This window comes from Calliopsis andreniformis, unplaced genomic scaffold (genome assembly GCF_051401765.1).
Source record: "Calliopsis andreniformis isolate RMS-2024a unplaced genomic scaffold, iyCalAndr_principal scaffold0027, whole genome shotgun sequence".
In the NCBI taxonomy this organism is placed as follows: domain Eukaryota; kingdom Metazoa; phylum Arthropoda; class Insecta; order Hymenoptera; family Andrenidae; genus Calliopsis; species Calliopsis andreniformis.
The window spans coordinates 412,961-432,050 of NW_027480436.1; the positions used below are offsets into that span (position 1 = coordinate 412,961).

Below are 19,090 nucleotides of genomic sequence, written 5' to 3' on the forward strand. Positions count from 1 at the left end.
TCAACGCCAGAAGCGTAAAATACACTAAAAATACAACAGTTTTTCCGTCGTATAACAGGAGTAATTGCAACCAGTGTGAAGGTAATGGTCATTTCTACGTTCCGGGCGACCTAGGCTACACCCTAGGGCGGTGCTCAACCAGACCAAATAGTTAGGCCTTAGGAAGTCAACGCCAGAGGCAAAAAATACAATATAAATACAACAGTCTTTCCATTGTATAAAACGAATAATTTCATCCAATGTGAAGGTAATGGCCACTTCTACGTTCCGGGCAACCTAGGCTTCACTATATTGCGTTGTTCCACCAGATAGAATAGTTAGGGCCTTTGAAGTCAACGCCCGAAGCATAAAATACGATATAAATACAACAGTTTTTCCATCGTATAAAACGAATAATTGCATCCAGTGTGAAAGTAATGGCCATTTCTACGTTCCGGGCAACCTAGGCTTCACTCTAGGACGTTGCTCCACCAGATCGAATAGTTAGGGCCTTTAAGTAAACGCCCGAAGCATAAAATACAATAAAGATACAACAGTTTTTCCATCGTCTAACAGGAATAACTGCAACCAGTGTGAAAATGATGGTCATTTCTACGTTCCGGGTAACCTAGGCTTCACTCTATGGCGTTGTTCCACCAGTTCGAATTGTTAGGGTGTTTAAAAAGCGGTTATATAACGGGCATTTGGCTCGTCCGCGAGATTCGTAATTTGTTGGTATACGTGACCGACCGAAGGTGGCCTTCGGTCGGAGCATACGTTGTCCTAGCAGCAAAACACGATCAGCTGTCGTATGACTTGTTTTTGTCGTCAAAATTAAAGTTCAAACAAAGTAAGCGTTGTCGAGCAACGGTTTTGAACTCCAGGCTCGATGTCGAGTGGGGACATCGGAGCCTGAAGGAGAGAGAGAGTACATCGTACTACATTAGCACGAGACAAAAGATAATTTGTGAGCGCCGCGTAGTGGTAAAATTTGGCACGTCTTCCGCTTCGCGGAGACACGCGCGGCTCTCGCCCCAGTCGTCTTTCGACAATCAAGCTTGACGCAGTCAGTGCGACCGTACGTCAAGCGCCTCTCAGCTCGCCAGTTTTCAGATTTCAAGTAGTTTGGTTACCAGACACTTGAAATCTCACTAGCTCTAAAAAGCTGAACCTCTGTCGCCGACAGACTAGGAAACTCTGCTCGATTCGTACGTATAATACGTACGAAAGAGCACCTGGTTTGTTTTAGGAGACAATTGATCGAGATTTGCACTCTTGGAATCGGGGCCTGCCCTGATTCTCTGAGTCTCGTTTCGTCTCGGAGCAACAAAGGCCGCTGCCTGTTGGATCCCTGAGAGACGGGTTACAACAGAGAGAGATAACGTACGTGCCTATCACCTCTGCGTTACTCGTGCTCTGCCACCCCGTTTAGTAGCAACCCCCGTGTGACGAATAGAAGCACACGGTAAGGTGAACGGAGTCGCCGAGCCTCTGGCCGTCCTCAGCCTCCAGGACCAGCAATTCGCTGGTTATAGCGTGTCCCTCCGCTCACGAATCCCTAAATTACTTGGATTCGTACGGAACGAACCTTTCCAAAAGGTGCAAGGCGAAGAGAAGAGGTCCCTCCTCCTCTCAAGCCACTCGTTCATCGACTTCTTCTTCGCGCCAGAAGAAGAGTCGATAATACAGTCCACTGCATTACCTTTGCGTTACAGGCAAGGTTTTGCTATCCCCTCCAAATAGGCTCGCGAGCGCAGCCTGGAGTTGGGAATCTTTGGTATAGCCAGATTTACACTCTTGCTTACCGCCGCGGTTCCGCCGCTATCTCTCTTTTTCAGACGTCAACGTCGCTAAGGGGAGCCGGCGTCACCACCAGCCAAGGCCCTCCGATCCGCCGCCGTCCATTCCAGCCGACGAGGACCGGAGCCAGCGCCCAGCCCCCTACACAGAAGCTAAATAAACGTCGTTTCCAAGCCCTTTTCAGGGCCGACAAAATATAAAACTCGTGTCTTCGTTTTCTTTCGTATCCCCTCAATCTCACCTCATCCGGACCTCCGTTGGATCCCTTATTTTAAGCGATTCCAACATAAGGTCCTTCGAGCCGGATTGAAAGGTTGAGAAAGGGTGAAAGAAACGATCACTTCAGGTTGACCTTCGAGCAGTGTTTACCTCTCGAAGTATATCACCATGTCGAACCCCGTAAAGGAGCAGTTGACTCTTCCTGCCCTGGAGGTCGAGATGGAGGATATTCAGTCACGAATTCGGGGAATGACCCGACTCGTGACTAATCTGAAGAAAAAGGGGCGAAATAATTATACCATCTCTCTCCTCAAGCAGAAGTTGGAGTATGTAACTGACGTTTGGAGGGACATCCAAGAGCGAGTTAAACAGCTCAAAAAGGAGGTCCCTGACAGCAAACGGAAGGTCATACCCTTCTTCGGCGAGAGCACGATGGATGATGCAGAAGATGCGTTCCATGAAGCTCAGAACTTCCTGATGACGGAATTGGACAGCCTCATACAGGAAAAGGAATCGGCTGGATTCGGCAACCCCGGGAATACCGCGGGTGCCGGAGCAACCGGCCAGCCTAGTACGCTTGAGCTTCCCAAGCAGAATTTACCGAGATTTAGCGGAGATCCGCGAAAGTGGTGTCACTTTGCGGCTCTGTTCACCGCCAGCATAATCAAAGATCAACGGTTGTCAGATGCGCAACGTTTGCAATATCTGAACGGCTGCTTGGAAGGAGAGGCACTCGCATCGATTGCCACGCTTGAAATTGCGGATCGCAATTTCAAGCCGGCGTGGGATACCCTGACCGAACAATTCGGGAACCCACGTCGCATGGTGCTTCAGCTTCTCGCAACATTCACGAAGCTGAAGCCGATCAGGACGGGCGACATAGAAAGCCTGCAACAGGTCACCGTCGGCTGGAAACAAACGCTCGCCGCGCTCCAGAAGCTGGGGCGCAAGGTAGAGCATTACAGCGACGTGTTGGTCATCCTGATAAAATCTAAGTTGGACCAATCCCTAGAATGGGAATGGGAGGGCACGCAAAAGCTCAACCAAGAAATCCCCTCATTTAATGAGATGTTGGATTTTCTCAGGGAGCAAGAGCACAGACTGCACGTGCTGATCAACCCGGTACAAAAACAAGCGGTTGACCCCACGTCAAAACCTCGCATACGGCAACATAACGCCGTAGTCGAAAGCTCTCCCGGTCCAACCTTGGAGTGTACATTCTGCGGACTGACGCACGGAATTACAACGTGCAAAAAGTTCAAGCTGCTCACGCCTGAATTGCGCTTCCATTATATTAAAGCGAATCAGTCGTGTATAAACTGTCTCGCTTCGACTCACACAGTCGCGCGTTGCCCTAAGAACGCAGCGTGTACAAAGTGCAGTAAGAAGCATCACACTATTCTGCACTTTGACGCACCACAAGTCGGCACAGGCAATCGTCGGTCGACGAAAAAGCCACAGCAGGGCCAGCGGGAAGCGGGACGGAGTAACGTCTCCGCACGTGAGCCCGCGAATGTAAACACGAAATCTCGTGCTTCTACATCAAGCGCCGACGTGACGTCGCACTGTAGTGCGACGGAGAGCGGAACACCAGCTGTGTTTCTGGCGACGGCAAATGTGCGAGTCACAGGAAAGGGAGGCACGACGCGCATCGCGCGTGCACTCATAGACCAGGGCTCGGAAGCCTCCTTCATTTCCGCGAACCTCGCAAATGACTTGCGACTCGCGAGAAGGAAAACCCCAGCCACAGTTACGGGCTTGGGGGGCGGAAAAGCCCAGGATATAAAATATAGCGTGGATATCGAGTTCGGTTCGACACGTTGCACTGAGGAGGCGTTCCGCACCAGTGCATACGTGGTGTCCCGAATCACCTCGTATGCCCCGCCGTCGGTTCACGTGCCGGAATACACCGCGTTGCGTGAACTGACACTCGCGGATCCTGACCCCGCTTCAGACCGCCCAATAGAGGTGCTGATCGGAGCTGGGACATATGCGAGTATCATTCGACCAGGGCTTCGGCGATTCGGTAAGCGAGGGCCGATCGCGCAGGAAACAGCTTTAGGCTGGATACTGTCAGGCCCGGTCGACGCAGCCACCTCTTCCCCAAACCCCGTGAGGACGCTGCATTGCACCGTCCTCGAATCGCTCGACAAAGCGATACGAAGGTTCTGGGAGATAGAGGAGATTCCCTCGAAATTGGTGAATACCAAGGCCGAGGACGAATGCGAAGAATACTTCGCAAAAACCGTCGCGCGAGACGCGACGGGACGATTCATCGTTCGGTTGCCCTTCAACCACGAAAACCCGGACGAGCTGTTGGGAGAATCTCTTCCAATAGCTCTCTCCGCGTTGACTAGGTTAAGGAAAAAACTGGACCTGGATCCAACCCTCATGAGGGAATACAGTGAGTTTCTCACTGAATATGAGTCGTTGAGTCATATGACTCGCCTAGAGTTCCTCGACAAGACACGACTCTAGATTCCACATAGAGCGGTTGTTCGAACGGAAAGCGCTACGACGAAGCTGCGCGTCGTGTTTAACGCTTCCAGTAAAACAGCGGGCGGACGCTCGCTGAACGACATCCTCCACGTAGGACCGAAGCTACAGAACGATATCACCGCTGTATTAACGCGGTGGCGTCTGTATCAATACGTGCTAGTAGCAGATATAGAGAAAATGTTTCGACAAATTCTCGTAGCTGCAGAGGATCGTCGATTCCAATGCATCGTGTGGCGCACGCCAGAAACCGAACGAAATATAGCGTTCGAGTTAAAAACCGTGACCTACGGTACGGCGTGTGCCCCATATTTATCGATGCGAACGCTTCTCGAGCTGAAAAAACAGGACGGCGACCGCTTCCCGCTCGCCGCTCCTATCCTCGAGAAGGACGTCTATGTTGACGACGTGTTTATGGGAGCTCCGGACAAACTATTGTTGGAGCAAATCCGTAAACAAACGTGCGAGCTCTTACAGCAAGGTGGATTTAACCTTCGTAAGTGGGCTGGAAATTCGCCAGATTTATTAGGCAATATTCCACATAGCTCGCACTCCCACGCAGTCGACCTTGATTTGTTTGATAATTCCGAATTAAAGGTACTCGGTCTGCGATGGATTCCATCAGGAGATTTTTTCTACTTTAATCTGCAACGCTTCCAACCGTCTGCAACACCGATCACAAAGCGTACTTTGTTTTCGGAAATTGCAAAATTATACGACCCTCTCGGCTGGCTTTCGCCAGTCGTGATTCGCGCGAAAACTTTAATGCAGTCCCAATGGCTGGAGAAAATCCAGTGGGACGAGCAAGTTTCCGCAGAAACGCTCAAAATGTGGAACACATTTTGTGCGGATTGGAGCAGATTGAACCAGTGGAAACTTCCCCGATGGATCCGTTATGGAGCCGACACGACTTCTGTGGAACTGCACGGATTTTGTGACGCATCGCTCGCAGCCTATTCGGCCGTCACTTATTTAAGAGTGACGACGATAGACAACGGTGTGTTTACATCGCTGTTGATGGCAAAAACGCGAGTGGCTCCAATAAAAACACAGTCGATCCCAGTTCTTGAATTGAACGGGGCCGTACTGCTAGCCGAGCTAATCTTGCACGTGAGAGACTCGCTTGCAATGAAAATAGATCGAGTAGTCTGTTGGACAGACTCAACTATCGCTCTAGCTTGGCTGAAAAAACACCCATCGACCTGGAAGGTTATAGTGGCCAACCGAGTGTCGAAAATCCAAACGGCCCTCCCGAACGCGGAATGGCGTTACGTGCCGACCCGTTCGAACCCCGCGGATTTAAATTCGCGCGCGATCGACGCGGCAGAATTTCTGCAGTCGAACCTATGGACGTTTGGACCGACATGGCTGAGCGAAGCGGAAGCGCAATGGCCCGCCATACCCGCTTCCGTTGAGACCGATGAAAGCAAGCGCGTAGCGCATGCACACGTAGCAACTCCAAAGCCGGAATGGGATTTTCTGTTCCGTTTTCAATCATGGAGAAAACTGTTACGTGTAACGGCGTACTGTCTTCGTTGGCGAAGACCGTCGCGCGTCAATCAAAGGTCAAACGCCGGTCAAGTAATCGAGGCGGCAGAAATGCGTAACGCAGCTGAGCGCCTCGCACGCCATATACAGGGCTCGCATTTCGCAGAGGAATACCGATGCTTAAAAAATCATCGCAGTATCCCTGTGAAATCTCCCTTAAAAAGTCTCAACCCGTTCCTCGACGATAAGGATGTCCTGCGAGTCGGTGGAAGACTGGAGAATGCGACGCTTGCATGGGAAACCAAGCACCCGATAATACTGCCTAAGCATTATGTTTCGACATTAATAATTAGGCAGTGCCACGTAGATACGTTGCATGGGGGCTTGCAGTTGACCTTGCACACTGTCAGGCAAAATTATTGGATCCTCGGTTGTCGAAATGCAGCGAAAACCGTGGTCAACAAATGCATGCGATGCGTAAGGTGGCGAGGCAACACGTCCACGCAAATAATGCAGCATCTGACCCCGGAGCGCTGTCGCCCGTCAAGAGCATTCGACAATTGCGGAGTGGATTACGCGGGACCTTACCGTGTCCGCGACTCCGCGGGCCGAGGCAAAACAGCTCACAAAGCGTACATCGCGGTGTTTGTTTGTTACGCTACGAGGGCTGTCCATATCGAACTCGTCCATGACTACACGACGAGCGCGTTCTTAGCCGCACTCGATCGGTTTGTTGCACGACGAGGAATCCCGTCCTGCATTTTCAGTGACAATGGAACCAATTTCGTCGGTGCCGATCGAGAATTACAACAGCACTGTCGTGCAGTATTTTCTGCAACGGACACGCATAATAAATGCGGTGCTATCGGCATTCAGTGGCGGTTTAATCCACCCAGTGCCCCACACTTCGGTGGAATGCAGGAGGCCGGCGTGAAATCGGTGAAACACCATTTGAAACGCACGTTGGGAGAGTTCACACCAACGGGAGAGGAAATGCAGACGCTGCTCTGCAAGATCGAAGCGAGTCTTAACTCGCGACCGATCGCTCCCCTGACTGACGACCCAGACGACTATGCGTCTCTTACGCCCGGTCACTTCCTGACAGGCGGACCACTAAATGCGATTCCGCTGCAGTCCGTGGAAAATGAAAAACTCTCGCGACTGTCGCGTTGGAGAGCGATTCAGAAATTCCACGAGCAACTGTGGAGGCATTGGACGCGCGATTACCTCACGCACCTCCAAAATCGCTACAAGTGGCGCGCCACCCAACTGCAACTGCAACCAGGAGACCTGGTGCTAGTGCAGAATCCTCTTCTTCCCCCCAATCAGTGGGAGATGGGAAGAATTGAGGAGGTGTTCCCGGGGAAAGACGGAAATGTACGTGTGGTAAAAGTACGTACCGCAAAGTCAACTTACACACGCCCCATCACAAGGATGTGTAGGTTACCCGTGGATGAGCCCGCTACGACGACCGGCGCCGAGGTCGAGCGGGCAAAATAAACACCTGTAAAGAATTTTCGGAAAAAACCAGGGAGACACCAAGGTGAGACCGATTGTTCTAGAAGAAAATCGAACGATCGGGACCCCCTCCTCCTTGACCCCCAATCCCCTTGGGAGGGGAGACGAAGTATTTCCGTCTCTATCTCTCCAAGGGAAAAAGCGCCCCCGCGAAATCGCGGGCGCTACCGAAATCGGTTGCGAGCGTCGCGCCGGCCGAGTCAGTAGAAATCAAGCAATGGAAAGCGACACACAAAACACGCAGAACCAAATCTCGGCGACCTTTGATCGCTGTTTGAAGATTGGGGAGCAGGCTCTCCAGCAAGAGACGCGTACACCCTCGCCACTGGAGAAGTCGCACCAGGAAGCAGTACAAGAAACCACTCAAGAGGAGTGGACAATAACCATCGGCCCACCAAGAATGGGCCCAGTACAGCTCAGGGTGCCGGAGCACATTCCGCGCACCACGCGGCGGTATCGCTGCACCGTCCCAGGAGGGCGGTACGCCCTCAGATGGGACCGGGAGCAGCGATTAACATCACTGCTTTGGCGGCCGGCGGTGGACCCCCCAACGCCGAGAGGCCAAGAAAAGAGTACCGCCCCCGCGGCTGCAGCGAGCCAAGCGGGCGGGAGGACGCCCAACAGGCCCCGACCAAAGGCGAGGGAGGATAACCGTCAACAGGCACAAGCACCGACGACCTCCAGGGCCTTGGTGGCGGCTAGGCCCTCCCCGATTGCCAGCCGCACCCGGCGACCACCCCGGCCTCAAGGACCGACGTTAGAGGAGCTGACGCGCGCAGCAGTCGGCATCGCGGTGGAAACCTCGATGCGGCTGCTGCAGCAACAGCAGCAGCTACACCCGCAGCAGAGCGCGTCTCCACCAGCGCATAAGTAAGTTCAATTGAATTTATATTTTGATTGAATATACGACAACGCTGCGAGTGAGTTCACTTCAATTGAACTTCACTTGCAGCACCTCTCTCTCTCATTCGCGAAGAAAGTATTAGTCTTTCGAGTCTCGCGTTACGATGTGCATACGACAGAGCATTACCGATTCTCCGTTGCACGGACCGTGCAAGGGGGGCGGTATGTTTAAAAAGCGGTTATATAACGGGCATTTGGCTCGTCCGCGAGATTCGTAATTTGTTGGTATACGTGACCGACCGAAGGTGGCCTTCGGTCGGAGCATACGTTGTCCTAGCAGCAAAACACGATCAGCTGTCGTATGACTTGTTTTTGTCGTCAAAATTAAAGTTCAAACAAAGTAAGCGTTGTCGAGCAACGGTTTTGAACTCCAGGCTCGATGTCGAGTGGGGACATCGGAGCCTGAAGGAGAGAGAGAGTACATCGTACTACATTAGCACGAGACAAAAGATAATTTGTGAGCGCCGCGTAGTGGTAAAATTTGGCACGTCTTCCGCTTCGCGGAGACACGCGCGGCTCTCGCCCCAGTCGTCTTTCGACAATCAAGCTTGACGCAGTCAGTGCGACCGTACGTCAAGCGCCTCTCAGCTCGCCAGTTTTCAGATTTCAAGTAGTTTGGTTACCAGACACTTGAAATCTCACTAGCTCTAAAAAGCTGAACCTCTGTCGCCGACAGACTAGGAAACTCTGCTCGATTCGTACGTATAATACGTACGAAAGAGCACCTGGTTTGTTTTAGGAGACAATTGATCGAGATTTGCACTCTTGGAATCGGGGCCTGCCCTGATTCTCTGAGTCTCGTTTCGTCTCGGAGCAACAAAGGCCGCTGCCTGTTGGATCCCTGAGAGACGGGTTACAACAGAGAGAGATAACGTACGTGCCTATCACCTCTGCGTTACTCGTGCTCTGCCACCCCGTTTAGTAGCAACCCCCGTGTGACGAATAGAAGCACACGGTAAGGTGAACGGAGTCGCCGAGCCTCTGGCCGTCCTCAGCCTCCAGGACCAGCAATTCGCTGGTTATAGCGTGTCCCTCCGCTCACGAATCCCTAAATTACTTGGATTCGTACGGAACGAACCTTTCCAAAAGGTGCAAGGCGAAGAGAAGAGGTCCCTCCTCCTCTCAAGCCACTCGTTCATCGACTTCTTCTTCGCGCCAGAAGAAGAGTCGATAATACAGTCCACTGCATTACCTTTGCGTTACAGGCAAGGTTTTGCTATCCCCTCCAAATAGGCTCGCGAGCGCAGCCTGGAGTTGGGAATCTTTGGTATAGCCAGATTTACACTCTTGCTTACCGCCGCGGTTCCGCCGCTATCTCTCTTTTTCAGACGTCAACGTCGCTAAGGGGAGCCGGCGTCACCACCAGCCAAGGCCCTCCGATCCGCCGCCGTCCATTCCAGCCGACGAGGACCGGAGCCAGCGCCCAGCCCCCTACACAGAAGCTAAATAAACGTCGTTTCCAAGCCCTTTTCAGGGCCGACAAAATATAAAACTCGTGTCTTCGTTTTCTTTCGTATCCCCTCAATCTCACCTCATCCGGACCTCCGTTGGATCCCTTATTTTAAGCGATTCCAACATAGGGCCTTAGAAGTCAACGCCAGAAATATAAAATACAAAACAAATACAACAGTTTTTCCATCGTATAAAACGAATAATTGCAAACAGTGTGAAAGTTATGGTCATGTCTATTTTCCAGGCAACCTAGGCTTCACTATAGGGCGTTGCTCTACCACATCGAATGGCTACGGAGTTAGAAGTGAACGTCAGAAGCATAAAATACAATGTAAATACAACAACTTTTCCATCGTATATAATGAATAATTGCAAACAGTGTGAAAGTAATGGTCATTTCTACATTCCGGGCAACCTCGGCTCCACTCTAGGGCGTTGCTCCACCAGATCGAATAGTTAGGGAGTAAGAAGTCAACGCCAGAAGCATAAAATATACTAAAAATACAACAGTTTTTCCGTCGTATAACAGGAGTAATTGCAACCAGTGTGAAGGTAATGGTCATATCTACGTTCCGGGCGACCTAGGCTTCACTCTAGGCCGTTGCTCCACCAGATCGAATAGTTAGGGCCTAAGAATTCAACGCCAGAAGCATAAAATACACTAATAATACAATAGTTTTTCCGTCGTATAACAGGAATAATTGCAACCAGTGTGAAGGTAATGGTCATTTCTACGTTCCGGGCTATCTAGGCTTCACTCTAGGGCGTTGCTCCACCAGATCGAATACCTAGGGACATAGAAGTCAAGGCCAGAAGCATAAAATGCAATGAAAGTCCAACAGTTTTCATCGTATAACGGGAATAATTGCAAGCAGCCTGAAAGTAATGGTCACTTCTACCTTCCGTGCAACCTAGGCTTCACTCTATGGCGTTGTTCCACCAGATCGAATAGTTAGGACCTAAGAAGTCAACGCCAGAAGCATAAAATGCACTAAAAATACAACAGTTTTTCCGTCGTATAACAGGAGTAATTGCAACCAGTGTGAAGGTAATGGTCATTTCTACGTTCCGGGCGACCTAGGCTACACCCTAGGGCGGTGCTCAACCAGACCAAATAGTTAGGCCCTAGGAAGTCAACGCCAGAGGCAAAAAATACAATATAGATACAACAGTCTTTCCATTGTATGAAACGAATAATTTCATCCAATGTGAAGGTAATGGCCACTTCTACGTTCCGGGCAACCTAGGCTTCACTATATTGCGTTGTTCCACCAGATAGAATAGTTAGGGCCTTTGAAGTCAACGCCCGAAGTATAAAATACGATATAAATACAACAGTTTTTCCATCGTATAAAACGAATAATTGCATCCAGTGTGAAAGTAATGGCCATTTCTACGTTCCGGGCAACCTAGGCTTCGCTCTAGGACGTTGCTCCACCAGATCGAATAGTTAGGGCCTTTGAAGTAAACGCCCGAAGCATAAAATACAATAAAGATACAACAGTTTTTCCATCGTCTAACAGGAATAACTGCAACCAGTGTGAAAGTGATGGTCATTTCTACGTTCCGGGCAACCTAGCCTTCACTCTACGGCGTTGTTCCACCAGTTCGAATTGTTAGGCCCTAAGAAGTCAACGCCAGGGGCATAAAATACAATAAAGATACAACAGTTTTTCCATCCTATAACAGGAATAACTGCAACCAGTGTGAAAGTGATGGTCATTTCTACGTTCCGGGCAACCTAGGCTTCACTCCCTGGCGTTGTTCCACCAGATCGAATTGTTAGGGCCTTAGAAGTCAACGCCAGAAGCACAAAATACAAAATATATACAACAGTTTTACCATCGTATAAAACGAATAATTGCAACCAGTGTGGAGGTAATGGTCTTTTCTACGTGCCGGGCAACCTCGGCTCCACTCTAGGGCGTTGCTCCACCACATCGAATAGCTACGGCCTTAGAAGGCAACGTCAGAAGCATATAATACAATATAAATGCAACAGCTTTTCCAGCGTATAAATTGAATAATTGCAAACAGTGTGAAAGTAACGTTCATTTCTACGTTCCGGGCAACTTAAGCTTGACTCTAGGGCGTTGCTCCACCAGATCGAATCGTTAGGGCTTTAGAAGTCAACGCCAGAAGCATAAAATACAATATATATACAACAGTTTTTCCATCGTATAAAACGAATAATTGCATCCAATGAGAAAGTAATGGCCATTTCTACGTTCCGGGCAACCTAGGCTTCACTCTATGGCGTTGCTCCACCAGATCGAATAGTTAGGACCTTAGCAGTCAAAGCACGAAGCATAAAATACAATAAAAATACAACAGTTTTTCCATCGTCTAACAGGAATACCTGCAACCAGTGTGAAAGTGATGGTCATTTCTACGTTCCGGGCAACCTAGGCTTCACTCCCTTGCGTTGTTCCACCAGATCGAATTGTTAGGGCCTTAGAAGTCAACGCCAAAAGCACAAAATACAAAATAAATACAACAGTTTTACCATCGTATAAAACGAATAATTGCAACCGGTGTGAAAGTTATGGTCATTTCTACGTTCCGGGCAACCCAGGCTTCACTCCAGGGCGTTGCTCCACCAGATAGAATAGTTAGGGCCTTTGAAGTCAACGCCCGAAGCATAAAATACGATATAAATACAACAGTTTTTCCATCGTATAAAACGAATAATTGCATCCAGTGTGAAAGTAATGGCCATTTCTACGTTCCGGGCAACCTAGGCTTCACTCTAGGACGTTGCTCCACCAGATCGAATAGTTAGGGCCTTTGAAGTAAACGCCCGAAGCATAAAATACAATAAAGATACAACAGTTTTTCCATCGTCTAACAGGAATACCTGCAACCAGTGTGAAAGTGATGGTCATTTCTACGTTCCGGGCAACCTAGGCTTCACTCTGTGGCGTTGTTCCACCAGTTCGAATTGTTAGGCCCTAAGAAGTCAACGCCAGAGGCATAAAATACAATATAGGTACAACAGTCTTTCCATCGTATAAAACGGATAATTACATCCAATATGAAGGTAATGGCCACTTCTACGTTCCGGGCAACCTAGTCTTCACTCTATTGCGTTGTTCCATCAGATCGAATTGTTAGGGCCTTAGAAGTCAACGCCAGAAATATAAAATACAAAACAAATACAACAGTTTTTCCATCGTATAAAACGAATAATTGCAAACAGTGTGAAAGTTATGGTCATGTCTATTTTCCAGGCAACCTAGGCTTCACTCTATGGCGTTGCTCCACCAGATCGAATAGTTAGGACCTTAGCAGTCAAAGCACGAAGCATAAAATACGATATAAATACAACAGTTTTTCCATCGTATAAAACGAATAATTGCATCCAGTGTGAAAGTAATGGCCATTTCTACGTTCCGGGCAACCTAGGCTTCACTCTAGGACGTTGCTCCACCAGATCGAATAGTTAGGGCCTTTGAAGTAAACGCCCGAAGCATAAAATACAATAAAGATACAACAGTTTTTCCACCGTCTAACAGGAATACCTGCAACCAGTGTGAAAGTGATGGTCATTTCTACGTTCCGGGCAACCGAGGCTTCACTCTATGGCGTTGTTCCACCAGTTCGAATTGTTAGGCCCTAAGAAGTCAACGCCAGAGGCATAAAATACAATATAGGTACAACAGTCTTTCCATCGTATAAAACGGATAATTACATCCAATGTGAAGGTAATGGCCACTTCTACGTTCCGGGCAACCTAGGCTTCACTCTAGGGCGTTGCTCCACCAGATCGAATAGTTAGGGACGTAGAAGTCAACGCCCGAAGCATAAAACACAATATAAATACAACAGTTTTTCCATCGTATAAAACGAATAATTGCATCCAGTGTGAAAGTAATGGCCATTTCTACGTTCCGGCCAACCTAGGCTTCACTCTATTGCGTTGTTCCATCAGATCGAATTGTTAGGGCCTTAGAAGTCAACGCCAGAAATATAAAATACAAAACAAATACAACAGTTTTTCCATCGTATAAAACGAATAATTGCAAACAGTGTGAAAGTTATGGTCATGTCTATTTTCCAGGCAACCTAGGCTTCACTATAGGGCGTTGCTCCACCACATCGAAAGGCTACGGAGTTAGAAGTGAACGTCAGAAGCATAAAATACAATGTAAATACAACAACCTTTCCATCGTATATAATGAATAATTGCAAACAGTGTGAAAGTAATGGTCATTTCTACATTCCGGGCAACCTCGGCTCCACTCTAGGGCGTTGCTCCACCAGATCGAATAGTTTGGGCCTAAGAAGTCAACGCCAGAAGCATAAAATACACTAAAAATACAACAGTTTTTCCGTCGTATAACAGGAATAATTGCAATCAGTGTGAAGGTAATGGTCATTTCTACGTTCCGGGCAATCTAGGCTTCACTCTAGGGCGTTGCTCTACCAGATCGAATAGTTAGGGCCTAAGAAGTCAACGCCAGAAGCATAAAATAGACTAATAATACAATAGTTTTTCCGTCGTATAACAGGAATAATTGCAACCAGTGTGAAGGTAATGGTCATTTCTACGTTCCGGGCTATCTAGGCTTCACTCTAGGGCGTTGCTCCACCAGATCGAATACCTAGGGCCTTAGAAGTCAACGCCTGAAGCATAAAATACAATAAAGATACAACAGTTTTTCCATCGTATAACAGGAGTAATTGCAACCAGTGTGAAAGGGATGGTTATTTCTACGTTCCGGGCAACCTAGGCTTCACTCTATGGCGTTCTGCCGCCAGATCGAATTGTTAGGGCCTTTGAAGTCAACGCCAGAAATATAAAATACAAAACAAATACAACAGCTTTCCATTGTATAAAACGAATAATTGCAAACAGTGTGAAAGTTATGGTCATTTCTATTTTCCGGGCAACCTAGGCTTCACTATCGGGCGTTGCTCCACCACATCGAATAGCTACGGCCTTAGAAGCCAACGTCAGAAGCATATAATACAATATAAATGCAACAGCTTTTCCAGCGTATAAATTGAATAATTGCAAACAGTGTGAAAGTAACGTTCATTTCTACGTTCCGGGCAACTTAAGCTTGACTCTAGGGCGTTGCTCCACCAGATCGAATCGTTAGGGCTTTAGAAGTCAACGCCAGAAGCATAAAATACAATATATATACAACAGTTTTTTCATCGTATAAAACGAATAATTGCATCCAATGAGAAAGTAATGGCCATTTCTACGTTCCGGGCAACCTAGGCTTCACTCTATGGCGTTGCTCCACCAGATCGAATAGTTAGGACCTTAGCAGTCAAAGCACGAAGCATAAAATACAATAAAAATACAACAGTTTTTCCATCGTATAACAGGAATAACTGCAACCAGTGTGAAAGTGATGGTCATTTCTACGTTCCGGGCAACCTAGGCTTCACTCCCTTGCGTTGTTCCACCAGATCGAATTGTTAGGGCCTTAGAAGTCAACGCCAAAAGCACAAAATACAAAATAAATACAACAGTTTTACCATCGTATAAAACGAATAATTGCAACCGGTGTGAAAGTTATGGTCATTTCTACGTTCCGGGTAACCCAGGCTTCACTCTAGGGCGTTGCTCCAACAGATCGAATAGTTAGGGCCTTAGAAGTCAAAGCACGAACAATAAAATACACTAAAAATACAACAGTTTTTCCGTCGTATAACAGGAATAATTGCAACCTGTGTGAAGGTAATGGTCATTTCTACGTTCCGGGCAACCTAGGCTTCACTCCCTTGCGTTGTTCCACCAGATCGAATTGTTAGGGCCTTAGAAGTCAACGCCAGAAGCACAAAATACAAAATAAATACAACAGTTTTACCATCGTATAAAACGAATAATTGCATCCGATGTGAAAGTAATGGCCATTTCTACGTTCCGGGCGACCTAAGCTTCACTATAGGGCGTTGCTCCACTACATCGAATAGCTACGGCCTTAGAAGCCAACGTCTGAAGCATAAAATACAATATAAATACAACAGCTTTTCCAGCGTATAAATTGAATAATTGCAAACAGCGTGAAAGTAACGTTCATTACTACGTTCCGGGCAACTTAGGCTTGACTCTAGGGCGTTCCTCCACCAGAGCGAATAGTTAGAGCTTTAGAGGCAAACGCCAGAAGCATAAAATACAATATAAATGCAACAGTCTATCCATCGTATAAAACGAATAATTGCATCCGATGTGAAAGTAATGGTCATTTCTACGTTCCGGGCAACCTAGGCTTCACTCTAGGGCGTTGCTCCACCAGATCGAACAGTTAGGTCCTAAGACGTCAACGCCAGAAGCATAAAATACAATATAAATACAACAGTTTTTCCATCGTATAAAACCAATAATTGCATCCAGTGTGAAAGTAATGGCCATTTCTACGTTCCGGGCAACCTAGGCTTCACTCTAGGGCGTTGGTCCAACAGATCGAATAGTTAGGGCCTTAGAAGTCAACGCCCGAAGCATAAAATACAAAATAAATACAACAGCTTTTCCATCGTATAGAACGAATAATTGCAACCAGTGTGAATATTATGGTCGTTTCTGCGTTCCGGGCATCATAGGTTTCACTATAGGGCGTTGCTCCACAACATCGAATAGCTACGGCCTTAGAAGCCAACGTTAGAAGCATTAAATACAATATAAATACAACAGCTTTTCCAGCGTATAAATTGAATGATTGCAAACAGTGTGAAAGTAACGTTCATTTCTACGTTCCGGGCAACTTAGGCTTGACTCTAGGGCGTTGCTCCACCAGATCGAATAGTTAGGCCCTAAGAAGTCAACGCCAGGGGCATAAAATACAATATAAATACAACAGTTTTTCCATCGTATAAAACGAATAAATGCAACCGGTGTGAAAGTTATGGTCATTTCTACGATCCGGGCAACCTAGGCTTCACCCGAGGGCGTTGCTCCACCAGATCGAATAGTTAGGACCTTAGCAGTCAAAGCACGAAGCATAAAATACAATAAAAATACAACAGTTTTTCCATCGTATAACAGGAATAACTGCAACCAGTGTGAAAGTGATGGTCATTTCTACGTTCCGGGCAACCTAGGCTTCACTCCCTTGCGTTGTTCCACCAGATCGAATTGTTAGGGCCTTAGAAGTCAACGCCAAAAGCACAAAATACAAAATAAATACAACAGTTTTACCATCGTATAAAACGAATAATTGCAACCGGTGTGAAAGTTATGGTCATTTCTACGTTCCGGGCAACCCAGGCTTCACTCTAGGGCGTTGCTCCACCAGATCGAATAGTTAGGGCCTTAGAAGTCAAAGCACGAACAATAAAATACACTAAAAATACAACAGTTTTTCCGTCGTATAACAGGAATAATTGCAACCTGTGTGAAGGTAATGGTCATTTCTACCTTCCGGGCAACCTCGGCTCCACTCTAGGGCGTTGCTCCACCAGATCGAATAGTTAGGGCCTAAGAAGTCAACGCCAGAAGCATAAAATACACTAAAAATACAACAGTTTTTCCGTCGTATAGCAGGAATAATTGCAACCAGTGTGAAGGTAATGGTCATTTCTACGTTCCGGGCAATCTAGGCTTCACTCTAGGGCGTTGCTCCACCAGACCGAATAGTTAGGGCCTAAGAAGTCAACGCCAGAAGCATAAAATACACTAATAATACAGTAGTTTTTCCGTCGTATAACAGGAATAATTGCAACCAGTGTGAAGGTAATGGTCATTTCTACGTTCCGGGCTATCTAGGCTTCACTCTAGGGCGTTGCTCCACCAGATCGAATACCTAGGGACATAGAAGTCAACGCCAGAAGCATAAAATGCAATAAAAGTACAACAGTTTTCATCGTATAACGGGAATAATTGCAAGCAGCCTGAAAGTAATGGTCACTTCTACCTTCCGTGCAACCTAGGCTTCACTCTATGGCGTTGTTCCACCAGATCGAATAGTTAGGACCTAAGAAGTCAACGCCAGAAGCATAAAATACACTAAAAATACAACAGTTTTTCCGTCGTATAACAGGAGTAATTGCAACCAGTGTGAAGGTAATGGTCATTTTTATGTTCCGGGCGACCTAGGCTACACCCTAGGGCGGTGCTCAACCAGACCAAATAGTTAGGCCCTAGGAAGTCAACGCCAGAGGCAAAAAATACAATATAAATACAACAGTCTTTCCATTGTATAAAACGAATAATTTCATCCAATGTGAAGGTAATGGCCACTTCTACGTTCCGGGCAACCTAGGCTTCACTATATTGCGTTGTTCCACCAGATAGAATAGTTAGGGCCTTTGAAGTCAACGCCCGAAGCATAAAATACGATATAAATACAACAGTTTTTCCATCGTATAAAACGAATAATTGCATCCAGTGTGAAAGTAATGGCCATTTCTACGTTCCGGGCAACCTAGGCTTCACTCTAGGACGTTGCTCCACCAGATCGAATAGTTAGGGCCTTTGAAGTAAACGCCCGAAGCATAAAATACAATAAAGATACAACAGTTTTTCCACCGTCTAACAGGAATAACTGCAACCAGTGTGAAAGTGATGGTCATTTCTACGTTCCGGGCAACCTAGGCTTCACTCTATGGCGTTGTTCCACCAGTTCGAATTGTTAGGCCCGAAGAAGTCAACGCCAGGGGCATAAAATACAATAAAGATACAACAGTTTTTCCATCCTATAACAGGAATAACTGCAACCAGTGTGAAAGTGATGGTCATTTCTACGTTCCGGGCAACCTAGGCTTCACTCCCTGGCGTTGTTCCACCAGATCGAATTGTCAGGGCCTTAGAAGTCAACGCCAGAAGCACAAAATACAAAATATATACAACAGTTTTACCATCGTATAAAACGAATAATTGCAACCAGTGTGGAGGTAATGGTCTTTTCTACGTGCCGGGCAACCTCGGCTCCACTCTAGGGCGTTGCTCCACCAGATCGAATAGTTAGGGCCTAAGAAGTCAACGCCAGAAGCATAAAATACACTAAAAATACAACAGTTTTTCCGTCGTATAACAGGAATAATTGCAACCAGTGTGAAGGTAATGGTCATTTCTACGTTCCGGGCAATCTAGGCTTCACTCTAGGGCGTTGCTCCACCAGATCGAATACCTAGGGCCTTAGAAGTCAACGCCTGAAGCATAAAATACAATAAAGATACAACAGTTTTTCCATCGTATAACAGGAGTAATTGCAACCAGTGTGAAAGGGATGGTTATTTCTACGTTCCGGGCAACCTAGGCTTCACTCTATGGCGTTCTGCC

The 19,090-nt window shown here is 47.4% G+C and overlaps 1 protein-coding gene across 1 annotated transcript; it reads left to right on the plus strand.

Moving 5' to 3' along the window:
• The first annotated feature begins 2,166 nt into the window (after positions 1 to 2,166).
• Positions 2,167 to 9,787, plus strand: LOC143187444 (uncharacterized). The gene is made up of 5 exons (XM_076391662.1): positions 2,167 to 4,451; positions 4,488 to 7,119; positions 7,312 to 7,464; positions 7,514 to 8,370; positions 9,732 to 9,787. Exons 1-5 carry the CDS (start codon positions 2,167 to 2,169, stop codon positions 9,745 to 9,747), a joined length of 5,943 nt encoding a protein of 1,980 aa, XP_076247777.1. The 3' UTR covers positions 9,748 to 9,787.
• Positions 9,788 to 19,090: the final 9,303 nt, after the last annotated feature.

Excerpts from the sequence above, each read along its gene's own strand:
- LOC143187444 (XM_076391662.1), top strand. The coding sequence starts at position 2,167 with ATGTCGAACCCCGTAAAGGAGCAGTTGACTCTTCCTGCCCTGGAGGTC. Across the intron at positions 4,452-4,487 it reads AGTCATATGACTCGCCTAGA|AGCGGTTGTTCGAACGGAAA; the intron begins GTTCCTCGACAA and ends GATTCCACATAG. Across the intron at positions 7,465-7,513 it reads CTACGACGACCGGCGCCGAG|GGAGACACCAAGGTGAGACC; the intron begins GTCGAGCGGGCA and ends GGAAAAAACCAG.